At 34.8% G+C, this 17,345-nt stretch overlaps 1 protein-coding gene across 9 annotated transcripts in view; it reads left to right on the top strand.

Annotated features, from left to right (window-relative positions):
* The window catches only part of LOC109612281 (uncharacterized), a 518,415-nt gene that overhangs the window by 456,764 nt on the left and 44,306 nt on the right, over positions 1 to 17,345 (top strand). For 6 of the 9 annotated variants that reach the window (XM_059129591.1, XM_059129596.1, XM_059129593.1 and 3 more), the window contains exon 15: positions 3,675 to 3,858. In XM_059129591.1, the coding sequence (XP_058985574.1) occupies positions 3,675 to 3,858 (184 nt within the window). The remainder of the gene's footprint in view (positions 1 to 3,674; positions 3,859 to 17,345) is intronic. The other 3 variants (XM_059129597.1, XM_059129594.1, XM_059129592.1) reach the window with 1 other exon arrangement.

Below are 17,345 nucleotides of genomic sequence, written 5' to 3'. Positions count from 1 at the left end.
GCCGCACCAAACTGTGACTTTTTCGTCATAAAGAGGCACTTCTTGAAACTCCTGAGGATTTTCAGTGGCGTAAAAACGGCAATTTTGCTTATTTACGGTCCCATTCAATGTGAAGTGGGCTTCATCGGACATGATAATTTTGTTCCAAAATTGCTCGTCATCTTCGGCCATTTCGATGACCTTTTGGGCCCATTCCCATTGATGAGGCTTGTCCGCAGGCAACATTCTTTGCGTCAATTGAATTTTGTACGGGCACAAATGCAAATCAATGGGAATAATCCGTTATAAAGTGGACCGAGCCATGCCCAACTGCTGAGAACGGCGTTTTTGGGATATTCTTGGGGACCTCTTAACACTGGCTCGTAGGGCAGCGATATTCTCGGCGAATCGCCTTGTTCGACTTTTATATGGCCTCTTCGGATTAGAAAGAGCCTTACAAGTCGAAAATTTTTCGTATAAACGATTAATGGTGTTCTTAGAAGGCGCATTCCTCACATTTTTTAATGTTTTAAAAGCACGTTGAGTTTTCAAAATGGACTTCTTGTAAATTTCAACTATTTCAGAGCACTCGCGCGGAGTGTATTGGTTCATGGTAAAAATCTGCTTGGACTGACGCTTCAAACGCGGTATGTCATTAAGCGATGTGACATCTCTGTCAAAAGTTATGGCGTTGCCAGATAGGTCCGTCGAATATGGGCAACCCTGTAATTTTATCTCTCATAAAATAAACATCTGATTCATTCTAAACTGCATATTTATAATATAACAAGATATGCTGTGAAGATGGTAGATATCGGTCCAGTCTTTTTGGTATCTGTCCTACAAAGGAGTCAAAATTTTGAACAACAAAACGTTCATAATAAGCATTCAATTCCCTTTAAATTTCACACATACCAATATTTTTACCCCGGCTCGGCTCACCCCTTCTGGTACGTCTCACTCCAAGGGGTCAACATTTAATAACAAAACCCTAATAAAATACGAAATAAGATTCGGATTTTTTTTCTATATTTGACATATTTCAACAGTTCTACTGACACATGACTTGGTGTAGTGTTGATAGATATCGGCGCCCCTTCTAATACCTCCCCCATAAAGAGTCAGCGATTCTTTACAAACTAGGTATATGAAAATATTTCTCTCATCCAGAGATCTGTTGTGAATATAGAATCTGTAGGACCACTTCTTGTGGTACCCTCCCTCAAAAAAAGTTCAACATTTTAACTATCATTTACTCGCATATAATTGGAAATAAATGTTAGATTTTTGTTAGCACATATAATTTGTCAGTATTAGATGACGTGGAATTTTTGGGTCCGCTATAGGGACCGGGACAGGCACATAGGTTGAGATAACAAAAACTGAAAAACAAAGTCAAACGGCATATTTTTTTTAATTTTCTTTTTTTTAATTTTATTGAATGAAAGCAAAAAATGTCGGAAATAGCATCAAATTTTAGAATAAGTTTGGATTTGTTCGAATTGGTCACCTTTGGCACGAATTATGGCCTGCCCGAATGTTGCTCTGCGATATTTTTTCCCATTCCCGGCGAAGCGCTTGCTTGAGGTGATCGACACTTTCGTATTTTTTAGTGCCAACCAAAATACTCCAGACACAATAGTCCAATGGGTTGGTATCCGGAGATTTTGGTGGCCATAAAGCGAGGAACCTCATTTTGCAAGCATTCTTGGGTGGCGCGTGCTGAGTGCTTTTGTGCTGAGTTCTGTTGGAATGTCCAAGGTCTGCGGCCAAAATGTTTGCATGCCCAAGGCTTTAATGCTCCCCTTCCCCTCCGGAATATTTTCGCGATAATATTCGGCATTTATTCTGATGCCACGGTCGATTAATACGAGCGGAAAGCGACCATCGGCTGTTATGACGGCCCACACCATCACCGTGGCCGCCGCATGAGTTCTGGTGGCCCACCGAAGGTATATATTTTTAGCTGACCTCTTTGGCAAGTAAACACGATTATTTTTTTTTTTTTTACAAACTGCTGGACAACGAATATTTTGTCATCGGAAAAAACCAAATTCGGCAGTTCACCACTTTCGGCCAAGCGAAGTAACTCTTTAGCTCCTTTTAGTCTATTTTCTTTCCGTTGCGGTTTAAGTTCTTACACTTTTTGGAATTTCAATGGCTTTACCCTGAGCTCATTTTTTTAATATGTGCCGAAAGGAATATTGCGATATTTTCAGCTAACGAGCCATTTTTCGGCCACTGTGACGTGGGTTTCGATCAAGTCGCTTCTTTACTTTTCGAACCATTTCTGCTAATGTTGATGTTTTCTTCCGTCCACTTCCTCGACGTCGGACTACGTTACAGTATTGTACGAGACACAAAAGATTTATTCACATTTAAATACTGGAGTGCTCTAACGATACTTGTCATTTTCTAGCCAAATATAAGGAAATCACACTTTCACGCTTGAATTCCATCACGAATAATTTTTTTCTTGGAAAATTCTCACCAAGATGCTTTTGTATAATGAGCTGTCGCTGGAATAATTTTAACAGCTGATGGACGAGTGGCATCAGTCTGAAGTTGGTTGCAATTTTTGCATCTCACCCTGTATTTCAACATTTTCCAAAAATGTTCCCAAAAATTATCATATGAAGGAAGTATTCGATATGGTACAAATCTGACATGTAATTTTTATATCGAACTTAGATCAGATACGTAGTGGACAATATTGTCCCACTCCTTCCAAACCTCCCAGGGTCAAAGGGTCAACCGTTTGAATAATTATAACGCAAGCCTCAACTTGGTTTTTAAAGTATAATATTGTTAATATCTCTCAGACAAAAAATAAGATCAATAATAGACATAAATAAGTGACAAAACCGCTCAGTTAATTTTTAGACAATTACATGCCATGCCAAGCTTTCTTAGAACTCTTAGATTTCCCAAAACAACTAAAAAACATTTTTCTCTTGGGACGTCCCTCTCTATCTTTCGTTACAACGAAAATGTCTATGGATTCTTATCTCTTTTTTTATATTCCATCTTTTTGAAAAAATTTCCGAATATTTTCCGATCTCTGATCACAATAAAAAAAATCAAATGTATAAACATATGTGAGTAAATATTTAAAGGTTGGGAAGATGGAGAGAAAAACTTTGTGATAACATTTTCAGGCATGAATAATTATTTTTTGGGGAACATGGAGAAAACAAAACTTTTCTGTTGCTGTTTTAGCCAACTCTAGATGAAATGCATATTTCTTGGACATGGATATGTTTATGTTTTTAGTACCCCTGTACATCTCTTTGACCAATCCTTAGGATGGTAACTATTATTGGCTATCCTTACTTAGCTTGGGATTTATTTTCATAAATCCTTAATTGGAAAGTTTGTTTTTTCCGTTCTTTGTTTTTGGATGGGTACAACAACATTTTGCTGTTTCACTTTGTTTGGTGCTTGACTGAACTTTGATGTTTGGCAAAAGAGAACTTAGCTAGACACTTTATGCTTAAGTTGTTGCTTCTTTTTTTTTTGGTAGGGCTAAAATTTGTATAACACAAATAACAACAAGTGAAAACTGACCTTATTCCTAAATCCTTGCATATAACTAAACTATGTCTTCTATACACATTAGCATCATTCCACTTAATATACATGATTTTTAAGCCTCATCCTTTTTCGTTTTTTTTTTTCTCTTTTCCATTTTGCAGGCAACATCGGCACCCATCTTTCGCATTCAGGAACCTAATCCCCAGTTTCGTTTAAATAACTTGGAACCCGGTCGTGAATATCAATTTCATGTCTATGCTGTTAATGCCAAGGGCCGTAGTGATCCACCGGTGGTCATAGAACGGGTTCGTGTGGCTGCCCAACTGGGGCCATATGGTAAGTTATGTAAGTACAATTTTTATTTTATTTTTTTTGTTATTTACGTGTATTTGGTTGTCAAGTAAACTTGAACAAGGAGGGTAGATTTTTGGTGCAAATTGGTCGATGCATATACTTTATAAATCAAAGTTATTTAAGTAAAGAAAAGAAGATGTATGAAAAAATTATAATTTTTTTCCTGCAAAAAACAAGCAAATTTAAATGATTGTTAGAAATAACATTGTGCAAAAAAAAAAACACAAAAATCCCACAGATTATAAAAATAGCGTTACATATAGAAAACACCTGCATCGGCATTTTTAAAGTATTTGGACGTTTTTTTTTACAACATTGATGCAATTCGTAAGTAATTAGGTATAATGGTAATAAAGACTTCTTTTCTTTGGAGACTTATGGTGCAATTTGATAAAGGATTTACTTTTCTCTGATGTTATCCTTTTAAAATTATGTTTGTAGAAGAATTTAAAGTACTGCATTAACACTATCATGTGTTTTTAATTTTTATGAATTCCTAGCGTTTAGGTAAGGTTTAGACTTTTACGATTTTTACGATAAATAATTCTACGAAATAAAATGACTTCCTATGACCTGGTAAGAAGTTTTTAACCATATTTTGAAAAAATTACCAAAAATACCATTTTGTTATTAGCTTGTGGGTTAAGATTATTGAATAAATTAATAGGGGTATTGTGATATTGCCGAACATACTTTATACACTTAAAATCCATATTATCCTCAGAGTTTTTTTTCTAATTATTGAAGAAATTGAATTTTGTCGCTCAAGGCAATTTGTAAACGGGTCCAACAGATATCAAAAAAAAAAAAAAATACAAAAAAACTTTTTCTCTTTGTTTAAAAAATTAATTTATACAGCAGTAAAGTAATATTGGTTCAAGGCCAGGTTTCAAGCTGGTTCCATTGGTACCAAAAATGGTACCTGTTCATAAAATGCTTAATAACTCCAAATATTTTGTACTCAACTAGTAGATCGGGCTCAATTTCGGCAATCCGATATTTGTTTACCCTACATCTTGTGAAAACTTTTATTATTGCCAGATTGGTTGGCCCCACAGTTCTAAGTAATTAAGTATACTGCTTTATGGTAGTGGCCAAAACATTGTTTCCCGGTTACGAACCTAAGTTGTCAATAGCTTGTTGTCAAAATTCTGGATTAATATTAAATGATTATACTTTCAGCCATATGGCTAGAGAGGGTATATATAATTTGATACGGTCAAAACGTGCCTAGTCGAAATAAAGGTTTTAGACTCTAGGGAGAGAAACGATGATCCGATTTTGCTCCAACTTTGCAAATTCAAATATTTGCGTCAGTATTACGACAGGTGCGAAAGTGGACAATATCGATCCACTCTATCAAGAATCTCCCCCCCAAAGGGTCCAACATTTTGAATAATTACAAATCTTATAAAATGTGATCTAAGAATCCAATTGTCTTCATATTTCATACATCACAATTCTTTTATTAAGCCAAGTTCCTTCCTCCTTCTGGTACATCCCCCATAAATGATCGAAACTTTGAAAAAAAATCTGCACAGAAAGTGAAAAGATAATCCGATTTTGTCCAACTTTGCAAATCCTAATATTTGCGCCAGTGCTAGGCTAATTGCGAAAATGGACAATATCGGTCCCCTCTATCAAGTACCTCCCCCACAAGAGGTGAAAATTTTGAACATAACAAATCTTACACATCTCAATAATTTTATTAACTCAACCCCTTCTGGTACCTCCCCCACAAAAGATCGGAATTTTGAATATCCATTAAGCTCATAAAACCTGAACTTAACATCCGATTCTATTTAGAATTGACACATCTGAATATTTCAATCAACACAAGATCTGTTATAAAAACGGTAGCAATCGAACCATTCCTTCTGGTACCTCCCCTACAAAGGGTTGAAATTTTAAATATCCATGAAGGTCATAAAACGCGAAATAAGCATCAGGTTCTCTTTATATTTCATACAACCCATTATTTCTACTACCACAAGATATCTTGTGCAGATGGGATGCATCGGTCCACTCTTTCTGGTACATCCCACACAAAGATTAAAAATTTTGAATATCCATGAAGCTCATAAAAACGAAGTTAACATCCGATTCCATTCCAGACTTGGTCAATATTTCCATCAACACAAGATCTGTTATAAATATGGTAGAGATCGGATAATTTCTTTGGCTCCCTGTCCCACATAGGGTTCCAGATTTTGAAAAACAAAACTCTCAAAGAAAGCGAAATAAGCATCCAACTCTCCTCAAAATTCACATATACAAACATTTTCGCTAGTACAAGATCTGTTGTAAAGATCTACGAACCCCTTCTGAAGGAAGTTACCAATCAGTTACCAAGTTACCCCATATTTATATCGTATTTATTAAGGTCCGATACGAAATATATAATATTGACTTGACAATATTCCCCCAGAACCCACTCCATAGAGGGCCAATAGTTTGAAAAATGATAACAGAAGTCAATATATATTTAAATAATCGAACAATGGCTGAGGCTATTCGTCTGTCGGCAGAACCGATTGATGCTTTTTAACTTATTTTGAAAATAAATAATTTTATATTGGGTCCGTCAAAATAACGTTTTTTTGGAAAATCTGGTATAAGTTCAGTTGTGTGACATATAGCGCCCTCCCGTTGAAACCAAGTGTTGCAAATATCCTCCTCTTTAATTTTTGTGAACAAATTTTCGTTCAAAATGGCCCAATAACGAAAGTGCCCCTCCTTGTTCTTTTTGGAAGAATAATTGCCCAATTATGCCTCTAAATCAAAATCTGCTCCAAATAGTGACTAGTTTTGGGTGCACCGGTTTTTATACCCTACACCACAAGGTGGTCAGGGTATTATGTCTTTGTGCATTTGTTTGTAACAGGCAAAAGGAAACGAGATAGGCCCATAGTTCCTTTTGATGATCTGCACAGAATCACTTTGAGTTGATTGACTGAGTTGATTTATGCATGTCAGTCCGTCTGTCCGTCTGTCCGTCCGCCCGTCCATGTATTCTTGTGAACAAAATGCAGGTCGCATTTATTATCCGATTGATTGTGCACAAAACGTCTAATATTTACCCAAATCGGAATTGAGTCTAGAAGCTAGTATGTCAAACTTGGTGAAGATCGGTTCAGATATAAATATAGCTCCCATATATATTGTTCATCCGATTTGTTATATTTGTTACCCACAGCCGTAATATGCACTCCGTAACAACGATATTCAGGGAAATATATCAAATACAGCTCAGAAATATCTTTGCCAAATTTTATCGAGATCGGTTCCGATTTGGATATAGCTCCCATATATATATCTTTATCCGATTTCGAATTAATTGTGCACCAAATGGGCAATACAAGTCTGAATTTAAAAGATACAAATGCTTCGGCATATTTAGTCCTTTAAACTTTAAATTATTATTATAATCTTAGCGTGTATGATTGAATTCTCCCACAAAAAACTTTTAATTGTTATGCGCAGCTCTACTAAATTAGCAAAGTGGTGTAGGGTATCATAAAGTCGGCTCCGCCCGACTTTAAGACTTTCTTAACCTTGTTGTAACACTCACATCAACGGTACTCATTACTATTACTATTATTCGCTTTATGCAGTTTCTAAGTTTTTGCTGGGTACTTGATTGCATTCAAACGGCGAATGTGTCCTACCAGCTATTTCTGTATTAACCAAAATGTTTCAAACCTTAATTTAATTTTTAATTTTTGATTTCTTTCCATATTAACTTCCCTGATAAATAGTTTTAACTGCAACCAACAATTAAAAGCCAATTAAACAATTATGATTTAATAATAAAAATATATACAAACATTTAACCAAATGGCAAATTTTGATTATAAATTATTAATTTGATAAAAATTAAAATGGAAAATTTTAGTTGGCGTAACTAAAACTTAACGGAAGTATTCTACCGACATTCAACCTTTTTTCAAATAAAACAATTAAATTTCCACTAAATTTCCAGTGGGTGTGTGTGTGTGCGTTATATGATTTTTTAATTATAACGCTCTTAATGGAACACTTCTCCATCATCAGAACACACCAACAAAAACACGAAATCAAAATTTAGCTTTGTTCCATTTTAATGAAAAGCCTGTAACAAAACTAAAACATGGTGTAGTTGTTGTCATTGTACAAAATTCCATATTACAGAATTACTCAGATTTCGTGCTGGAGACCCCAAAAAAATCCATTTGAACTACATAAGCCGGTAATAGGATTCTATAGGTTTAAACACACAGACAGATGATGATGATGATGGTGTACGTGAGTGAGTGAGGGTGTGTGTGTGTTCATTTGTTATTAAAATCTTATTTTACTTCATTTCGTTTCATAATAACTAAACATACATAACAAACATATTTATTTACGTATATACATACTTACCTACCTGTATGTCTACAGTATATTAGGGTGTTAATAATTTTTTGTTTCAATTTTGCACGCACACAATTCATGATTTTACAAGTAAGCAAAGGCTATAGTCGTGCGGGGCCGACAATGTGATACCCTACAGCAGCGCAATATGTAAGAAGATTTCGATTTTGAAATTATATCATGGAGCACTGACCAGATATTACCCTTTTGCCCAATATTTACGCACTCCGTCGTGCTGTTAGTTGTTGTGGTCCATTTTACAGTCATGGTCATCCAAACTGCTAGACTTTTTTCCTGTCCCCATCTCTCTCCTCATGCAAAATTTCGTGTCGATTGGTTTCAATTGTGTGATCAGGAATTTTTTTCTGTTGCTTCATTTGAGACACTAAATATTTTGTAATCGTCTCCAGATGCAAGAGGTCCCTCTGTATCTCTAAATTTAGACTCATCTATATGACCTGCTTGTCAATCATATTTGGCTATATTCGTCAACGAAATCAGCATAAAAAAACCAGAAGTGCACCTTTTATGTATTTTATATTTCGCCTGTAAATTATTTTCAAAGTTTCGGTGGAATGGAAATGTTGGTATTTTTTTTAAACAAAAGTAGTGGTCCTAAACTCTAACTTGATGCGAGATTTCGTATCCTTTGGTTTCAATTTGTTGGTTTGGTTAAATGTTTTTGTGGGAGAATTCAATCATACAAGCTATGATTATAATTATAATTTAAAGTTTAAAGGATTAAATATGCCGAAGAATTTGTATCTTTTAAATTCGGACTTGTGTTGTCCATTTGGTGCACAATTAATTTGAAATCGGATAAAAATATGTATGGGAGCTATATCCAAATCGGAACCGATTTTGATAAAATTTGGCAAAGATATTTCTGAGCTGTATATGATATATTTCCCTGAATATCGTTGTTACGGAGTGCATATTACGGCTGTGGGTAACAAATATGACAAATCGTATGAACAGTATATATGGGAGCTATAGCTATATCCGAACCGATCTTCACCAAATTTGACATACTGGCTTCTAGACTCAATTCGGTCGTAAGTGCCAAATTTCATCCAATTTGGACAAATATTAGTCGTTTGGTGCACAATCAAATGTAAATCGGACGAAGTTATATATGGGAGCTATATCCAATTCTGAACCGATCTCGATAAAATTTAGCAAATGTATTTCTGAGCTTTATTTGACATATGTCCTCCGTAGCCGTTATATGCACTCTGTAACAAGTGCATATAACGGCTACGGAGGACAAAAATAACAAATCGGATGAACAATATATATGGAAGCTATAGCTATATCTGAACCGATTTCGATCAAATTTGGCATACTTATTTGGCATACTTATTACTATTCGGACTGATATTACACGTTTGGTGCACAATAAAATGCAAATCGGACGAAGATATATGGGAGCTATATCTAAATTTTGACCGATTATCTCCAATACGGTTCGTCTTTTGGCCCAAACAAATAATTTGTGCCAAATTTCATTTGGAAAGGGCAATAAATGCGAACTGTACTTTCTTTACAAAAAATACATGGACAGACGGCCGGACGGACGGACGGACGGACGGACGGACATGCATAAATCGACTCAGAATGTGATTCTATGCAGATCATCAAAAGGAACTATGGGTCTATCTCGTTTCCTTTCGCCTGTTACAAACAAATGCACAAAGACATAATACCCTCACCACCTTGTGGTGTAGGGTATAAACATTTTCGTGAGGATCGAAATATAAATGCAATATATATATAATATCCCCAACCTCTGTTCTAAGGTGAAAAAAAATATTACAAAATGTACACTTCAATATTATAAGTCAATTTGGAAAAATCACATGCGATAAAAACTATGAAAAAATAAAAACATATCAAGAGGGCATCTAAATTGACAAAATTGGTCAAAATCGGTCCAGCCATTCTTGAGATAGAAGCGTTCTAGCTAACATCCCTTTCCTTTTTATATACACATTGTATATATTTCGCTATATATATCCGATATTTTTGCTATCGGTATCTACGTAATGGGCAGAATTGACCTTCTCTTCTATATGTGATTTCGCCGGGATAAAAAATATTCGCGGTTTAATTGAAAGTTCAACTTTTATTTAACACACATTTTTTGGACTATTTCACCCACTAAATATTACCCCATGACCATGGGCAGATGGGCAGACGGACGGACATACATAGCTAGATCGACTAAGCTCGGCGAAAAAGGAAGTTCCATATACATTTTCCTATGTGGGAAACCAATATTTTGAGATGTTATATAATTTTTGGCCCAATCAAACCTATAATGCCCCCAACACATAGTGTTGTAGGGTATAATAATGATTATTATATTTAATTAAATGCTTTTGCTAAGAATATTGTCTTTTCGTTTGGTGGTTTCTTTAAGATTTCGGGATTTTGTTTCTTTCTTAATTATATTTAGGCCCACCTATTGTACACTTATTCAAGCCGCTTTGTCTTTCTAAATATATACATATGTTTGCGTATTATGCTTACATATACAGATATAAGTGTATGTGTCTATAGGTTGCATTATTATTTATATAAAATGTGTGATTTAAGTGTGATTCAATAGGATTAAATGTGTAACTACATGTGATATACATATATATATATTTTCATACATTAGATTGGAGACAATATTTAGAATATAAATGTACGTACAGTTTAGTTCATTTAATCAACAGCTTATGGAGCAGACATATTCCCATTAAATTTAAATATGATATGGAGATTAGTTGAAATTAATACTTGAATTTTTATACCTTCCACAATGCGTCATTCCATTTGTAACACCTAAATATTCGTCGTAGACCCCATAAAGTATATATATTCATTATCAACATAGAATTCTAAGTCGATGTAACGATGTCCATTCGTTTGTCTCTCGGTCTGCCTGTCTCCCCGTCTGCACGTCTCTCTGTCTGTTGAAATCACGATTATTGACGTATCACATTATTTGACGTAGAGCTTCCAATTATTACAGAACAATTTGTATTGTGTCTAGTATCGTTGGCATTGAAAGTGAGATATATCGGCCCACGTTTTGGTACAGCCCCATATAACGATACCACCCGATATTCACTATTTTGATTATTTTTGCCACAATTTTCCACGGATTTGTTAAAATATTGGTATTTGTAGTTCGTAATGGGTCCTACATCCGGTGGTGGAAAATAGTATATACAGGATGAGATAAAAAACTGCAACAAGTTCAAACGCCATAGTTTTTACATTTTTTTTAAGCAAAACATGTCGGAAATAGCATCAAATTTTAGAATAAGTTTAGATTTGTTCGAATTGGTCATTTTTGTATTTTTGGTATTTTTAGTGCCAACCTAGCTTTCCAAAATACTCCAGACACAATAGTCCAACGGATTGGTATCCAGAGATTTTGATGGTCATTGTTCGCTGGAAATGAAGCGAAGAACCTCATTTTGTAACCATTCTTGGGTGGCGCGTGCTGAGTCCGATGGTGCTGAGTCCTGTTGGAATGTCCAAGGTCTGCAGCCAAAATGTTTGTGTGCCCAATGCTTTAATACAACCTCCAGAATATTTTCGCGATAATATTCGGCATTTATTCTGATGCCACGGTCGGTTTTTGTTTACAAACTGCTGGACAACGAATGTTTTCTCATCGGAGAAAACCAAATTCGGCAGTTGACCACTTTCGGGCAAGCAACTTTTTCGCTCTTTTGAGTCTATTTTCTTTCTGTTGCGGTATAAGTTCTTGCACTTTTTGGAATTTCAATGGTTTTACCCCGAGCTCAATGGAATATTGCGATATGTTCAGCTCACGAGCCATTTTTCGGCCACTTTGACGGGAATTTCGATCAAGTGGCTTCTTTGCTTTTCGAACCCTTTGCTGCTGATCTGGCTGTTTTCTTCCGACCACTTCCTTGACGTTGGGCTACGTTACCAGTATCACGGTAACGAGCGATGGTACGAGGCAAAAAAGATTTATTCACATTTATATGTATATATATATGTGCACTAACAAGAGCATTTGGTTTATGAAAACAAATATTTTTTATAATTACGCTGTCCAGCTGCCAGTCTGGATTGAGGAAAATTTTCAAAACCCCAAAAGAGTTTCGGATTCTTATGTCTAACTTTTCAAAATATAGCCTTGATAGGATTTCAATATTTGAAGATGTATTTCGTAATATTAATATAGGTCTTTAGATCAATTCAAAGATCATTGGTTTAAAAAATAGGTATAATTGGTATAGTCCCTATCTGAGGTAATCTCCGATTTCAAGTATTTTTTACATTTTGGTACATTTTGTTATATAATTTCTGCACTTTTTTAAGTTCTGATTTTAGTAAAACGTTACAAAAAAAATGTGAACAAATATTTTACAACTTCTGAATAAAGATATCACAAAATATGTCGAAAATACTCACAATTTTAATTTGTAATACATAAAATTCGAATGTAATTTCCTTAAAAAGGATAAAACCTTGATGTATGTTTTATTCTGTAATTTTTAGCAAATTTTAGCTTGAATTTTGTTTTTCGTTTCTTGGGAATATATTACGTCTTAATTCAGATCGCTTGTTATTGCTAATTAATTTAAGGAGACATATAAGTCCTTTAATCCTTTGAGTTGAGGTCATGACAAAATAGTTTTTGAATTTTGAACTACAGACTAATCTTAACTTCCAATCAGCTTAATAAAGAATCATTTTTAGTATCACCCTCTTTACTATACATTTAATTATACATAGTCTCCATGAGTGTGTGTGTATGTGTTTGCACTAATTTTAAGTAGATTTGTACACACACAACCACCATCACTTTATAAATGTAAAATTATATAAAATAGAATGTGTGTGTGTTTGTGAGTGCGTATGTACGAAGCCATAACAGTAACCCCAAAATTTTAAATACATTTGAAACACATGGAAAACCTTTACGCCAAACACGCAGCAGCCACCATAACAACAGTGCGGGTCCACATCACCAGAGTGTTTGGGAATTAAGGATAGTGGAAGGTAACACGTGTGTGCGAATAAAACTAAAATTTAAATATAATTTTTTAATCACACAACGCTATGGCTATAACAAAAAGATTTTAAGTTGAAAACAAATTCTTTTATATTTACAAAGCAATCATGCATGAACACACTCACACACACACACATTTCATATACATGGCCCGGACAGGCCTTTCATAATATCAGAAAAGGAAGCATAACGGAAAGGACAATGGCGACAGGAAATCCAAAGTAATGCCATTGTTCCTGTGAACAGTAATAGTGGAGGATGCTTTGTTTCACTCCTCTACTCGGGGAAACTTTTGTTTTAACACATTGATATCGATGTGTGTGTGTGTGAAAGGCGACGGGTGAAATTACGGAACGGATATATGTATAAAAAATGTTTGAATATGCCAAGCCTTTTACCTACTAAAATATACAATTTTCCCTTTCCAATAAGGCAAAGTCTTTACCCCCCACCTCCCCAAAAAAAAATAACTCCCCAAAAATTAGGGATTAATTTATTCCCCACACATCCTGGCCATGACTTAATTGTTACCCAAGGCAAAGAACACGGGAATTGAAAATTTTAATTTTGATCTAACAAATTATTGTTCTCCCACAACGAAACTTGCCTTTCATAACTTGCTGTCTAGCTCGGCACAAAATATCAATGTTGGTTGTGTACGTGTGTGTGTGTCGTAATATCCATCCAATCGCTGCTTATTACAATCCATATGCTCTTATATCAATACTTAGAGGTGTTGAACATTGGGAAAAATGGAAGAGGTACGTACGAATGAATTTGTTATTGCTGTTTTTTTTTTTTCATGGCAGCACAATAGCACGTTCCCGTTACATAAATTCACAATCATTTTGACCCAGAGGCTGCAACAATGGTTTAGATTGCTTCGTTTACAACAAAAGTACCAACAAAAAGAAAAATCTAAAACCCAAACAACAAAGTCAGCCAGCCAAACTCGAACAATACGAATATATGCCATATTTAGAACATGCACAGGAACAAAAACGTAACTGCAAAAAAGAAAACCAACATATTTAACAATCAGCTAGCTGCCAGTGGGCAAAGCGATATGTGTATGTGGAAACTAGGATATTGTTTCCTAAATAGGATAACCAAAGTACCTGCTGTTTAAATGACGTGCAAAAATTACTAAAGCTTATACAAATATAGACAAAAAGGATTACAGGCAGTGCAAAGTGGTGAACCACATGGCGAGTACAAATGTACTTGAAAATAGAAATCTGGACAGAAAACAATCAGAACTTGTAAGGGAGGTTCATATATCGGGCGGGGCCGACTATATGATACCCTACACCACTATGTGTATTTTGTCGAGCTCACGGAACATATTGGGAATTTATGCGAAGTTGATCATACCAACTATGAATGACTTCGATAAGGATTATATTAAAACATATTTACCGGACCGATATTCAGCAAATGGTAAAATTCGGTCGAATATGAAAAAAATTATTTATTAAATTTATTCAATTTGCACAATATCGGACCACTCCATCAAGTACCTCCCCCACAATGGATAAACATTTTTAATAAATATAACTCCTATAAAATGTTCTGTAATAGCCCTGTTGTCTTCAAATTACACACATCACAATATTATTATCTGGTATGAAGATGGAATATATCGGTTCACTCCTTCTGGTACCTCCCTCACAAAGGGTCAAAATTTTGATCCTTGAAGCTCATAAAGCACGAAATAAACATTCGATTCCATTTCCATCAACGCAAGATTCTGACGAAACAAGTTAGCTATTCTTTACAATTTGCTATATCTAAGTCAAACAGAAACATGACATGAATATGAAATTTATCAGAATTTATCATTTCACATAAAATATATAATAATAAGATATAAATGTTCGATTTTCTTGTAATTTTGCCCATAACAATATTTTTATATGTATTAGATGAAGTATGACGAGTAAAAAAATAGTAATTTCGGCCGGGCCGAACTTTTAATACCCTCCACCTTTGAGCAAATAATACATTTTTATATAAAAGTATCTGAATTCAAACGTGTTCCACTTTAAACTACAAATACCAGTAAGACCGTTTAAATAGTGCTGTTAAACTTTTCAAAAAAGCATAAAGTGGGTGAGGCCGTTATATTGGGCCATATCAAAACGGGAACCTATATATATATACGTTAAGGATTGTCATCTACCAAATCTTCTAAAATATCAAATTTGTAACAATTTCGAGGGTAAATGTGAGTAGTATTATCAAAATACCGAATATCGGTGGAATCGTTATATATGCGCTATAGGAAATCGTGGACCAAAATATTAAATGTTCTGCCACCGGTATTAGAACCTACTATGAACTACAAATACCAATTTTAAACAATTCCGTAAAAAATATGGCAAAAATAATCAAAATACCTAATATCGGGAGGTACCATAATTACTATATGTTCTGTCACAGGAGGTAAAACACATTACGAACTACAAATACCAATTTTTGGACAAATCCCTCGAAAATGTGGCAAAAATCATAAAAACGCGGAATACCGGGAGTTACCGTTATAAAGGGCCACAAAAGTTAGAGCCCATTACGAACTACAAATACCAATTTGTGGACAAATCCGAGGAAAAATGTTGCAAAAATCATCAAAATACCGAATATCGGCTACTCGTATAGCAGATAAAATATACTCAGATTGTTTGTAACCATTGCTGGGCAGAATAATGATTTCATTAGGGTTAGTTTGTAGGCTAACTCCCGATGTTGAGAGAAATACAAAAAGTAAGTAGGCCGGAATACGGAAATGTAATAAGGTGTGTTTTTCGCTGCAAACATTCATATACGCCCCAGGTGAATGGTTTGTTTCTTCCATTTTGATTGTTTTACCCCCTGACTGGTTGACGGTTAAAGCATTCTTTCTTCTCTTTTAAATTTAGATATATATTTTTGTTAAAAACTACATGCTATATATTTAAGTATATCTCATTCGAAACTTAAAAGAGTCAGATAGACAGACATCCACCCTCATATTCTATTTGCCAGTCATTTTGCAAACCTCCTTTTTATCCATTTTCTGTTTTACTTTTTTTTTTGGCATTTTTTGTGTTTTACATCTTAGCTACTTTTCCAACTGAGCGAAATATTTTTTCCTATTAGGCGTTATGCCTTGCGTTTGCCATTGAGGCGTAAATTGTTTGATATTACTTCCGTGTTCTATGAATTATGTCTTTTGTACGATGATAATACGTTTTCTGTTATTTTTGGGCTATTGTTTTTTTGGTATTGTTTTTTTGCTCTCCCTCGTCTTAGGGGGCGGGTGTAGTAAATGGCTAATTGAAAAGGAAATGATGAAAGTGTAAGCATAAGTAGAATGACTTATATGAGGATAACAACATAAATATACGCCATATGTCCTTAATACTTACTAATGTGATGTAAATAAATCTTTTGTTTAACAAATGTTCTACTTTTTGTGCAAAATCATGGTGAGAGTGTGTGTGTGTGTGCTTGGGGGCGTTAATATTAAAATCATGACCAACATGGAATATGGAAGAATAAAGATTATTTAAGTCACGTATTGAAAAAAGTAACGTATGAAATGAGATACAAACAGGCGCCGCTACTGCCAATGTATTTTAGCAGGACCCTTAAAGGGGTTTATCTCTGTAGAAGTATTTTAGCATATCTTCTCTTGTTAAAAGTTTTTTTTTAAATTTTTTCTGTCCACAGAGGTATTCTTACCATATACAAAATTCCAAAATGGCCTTCGCTCCACGGAAGACTATAAATGGTCTCCTCCTCTATTATTAAACAAGAGAAAAAAGCAAGTAAAAAAAAACATTAAGTTCGGCCGGGCCAAACTTTTAATACCCTCCACATTAGGTTAAAGTAAACATTAGAATAAATGTGGCAAGAACCATTAAAATGCCGAATATCGCCAGGTACCGTTATATTGGGGCTATACCAAATCGTGGACCTACATATAGAACCCATTATGACCCACAAAAACCAATTTTTAGACAAATCAGTGAAAAAATGTGGCAAAAACCATCAA

This window comes from Musca domestica, unplaced genomic scaffold (genome assembly GCF_030504385.1).
Source record: "Musca domestica strain aabys unplaced genomic scaffold, Musca_domestica.polishedcontigs.V.1.1 63, whole genome shotgun sequence".
Lineage (NCBI taxonomy): Eukaryota > Metazoa > Arthropoda > Insecta > Diptera > Muscidae > Musca > Musca domestica.
Note: the sequence above shows the minus strand (reverse complement) of the source record. Positions and strands in the feature narration are given on the sequence as shown.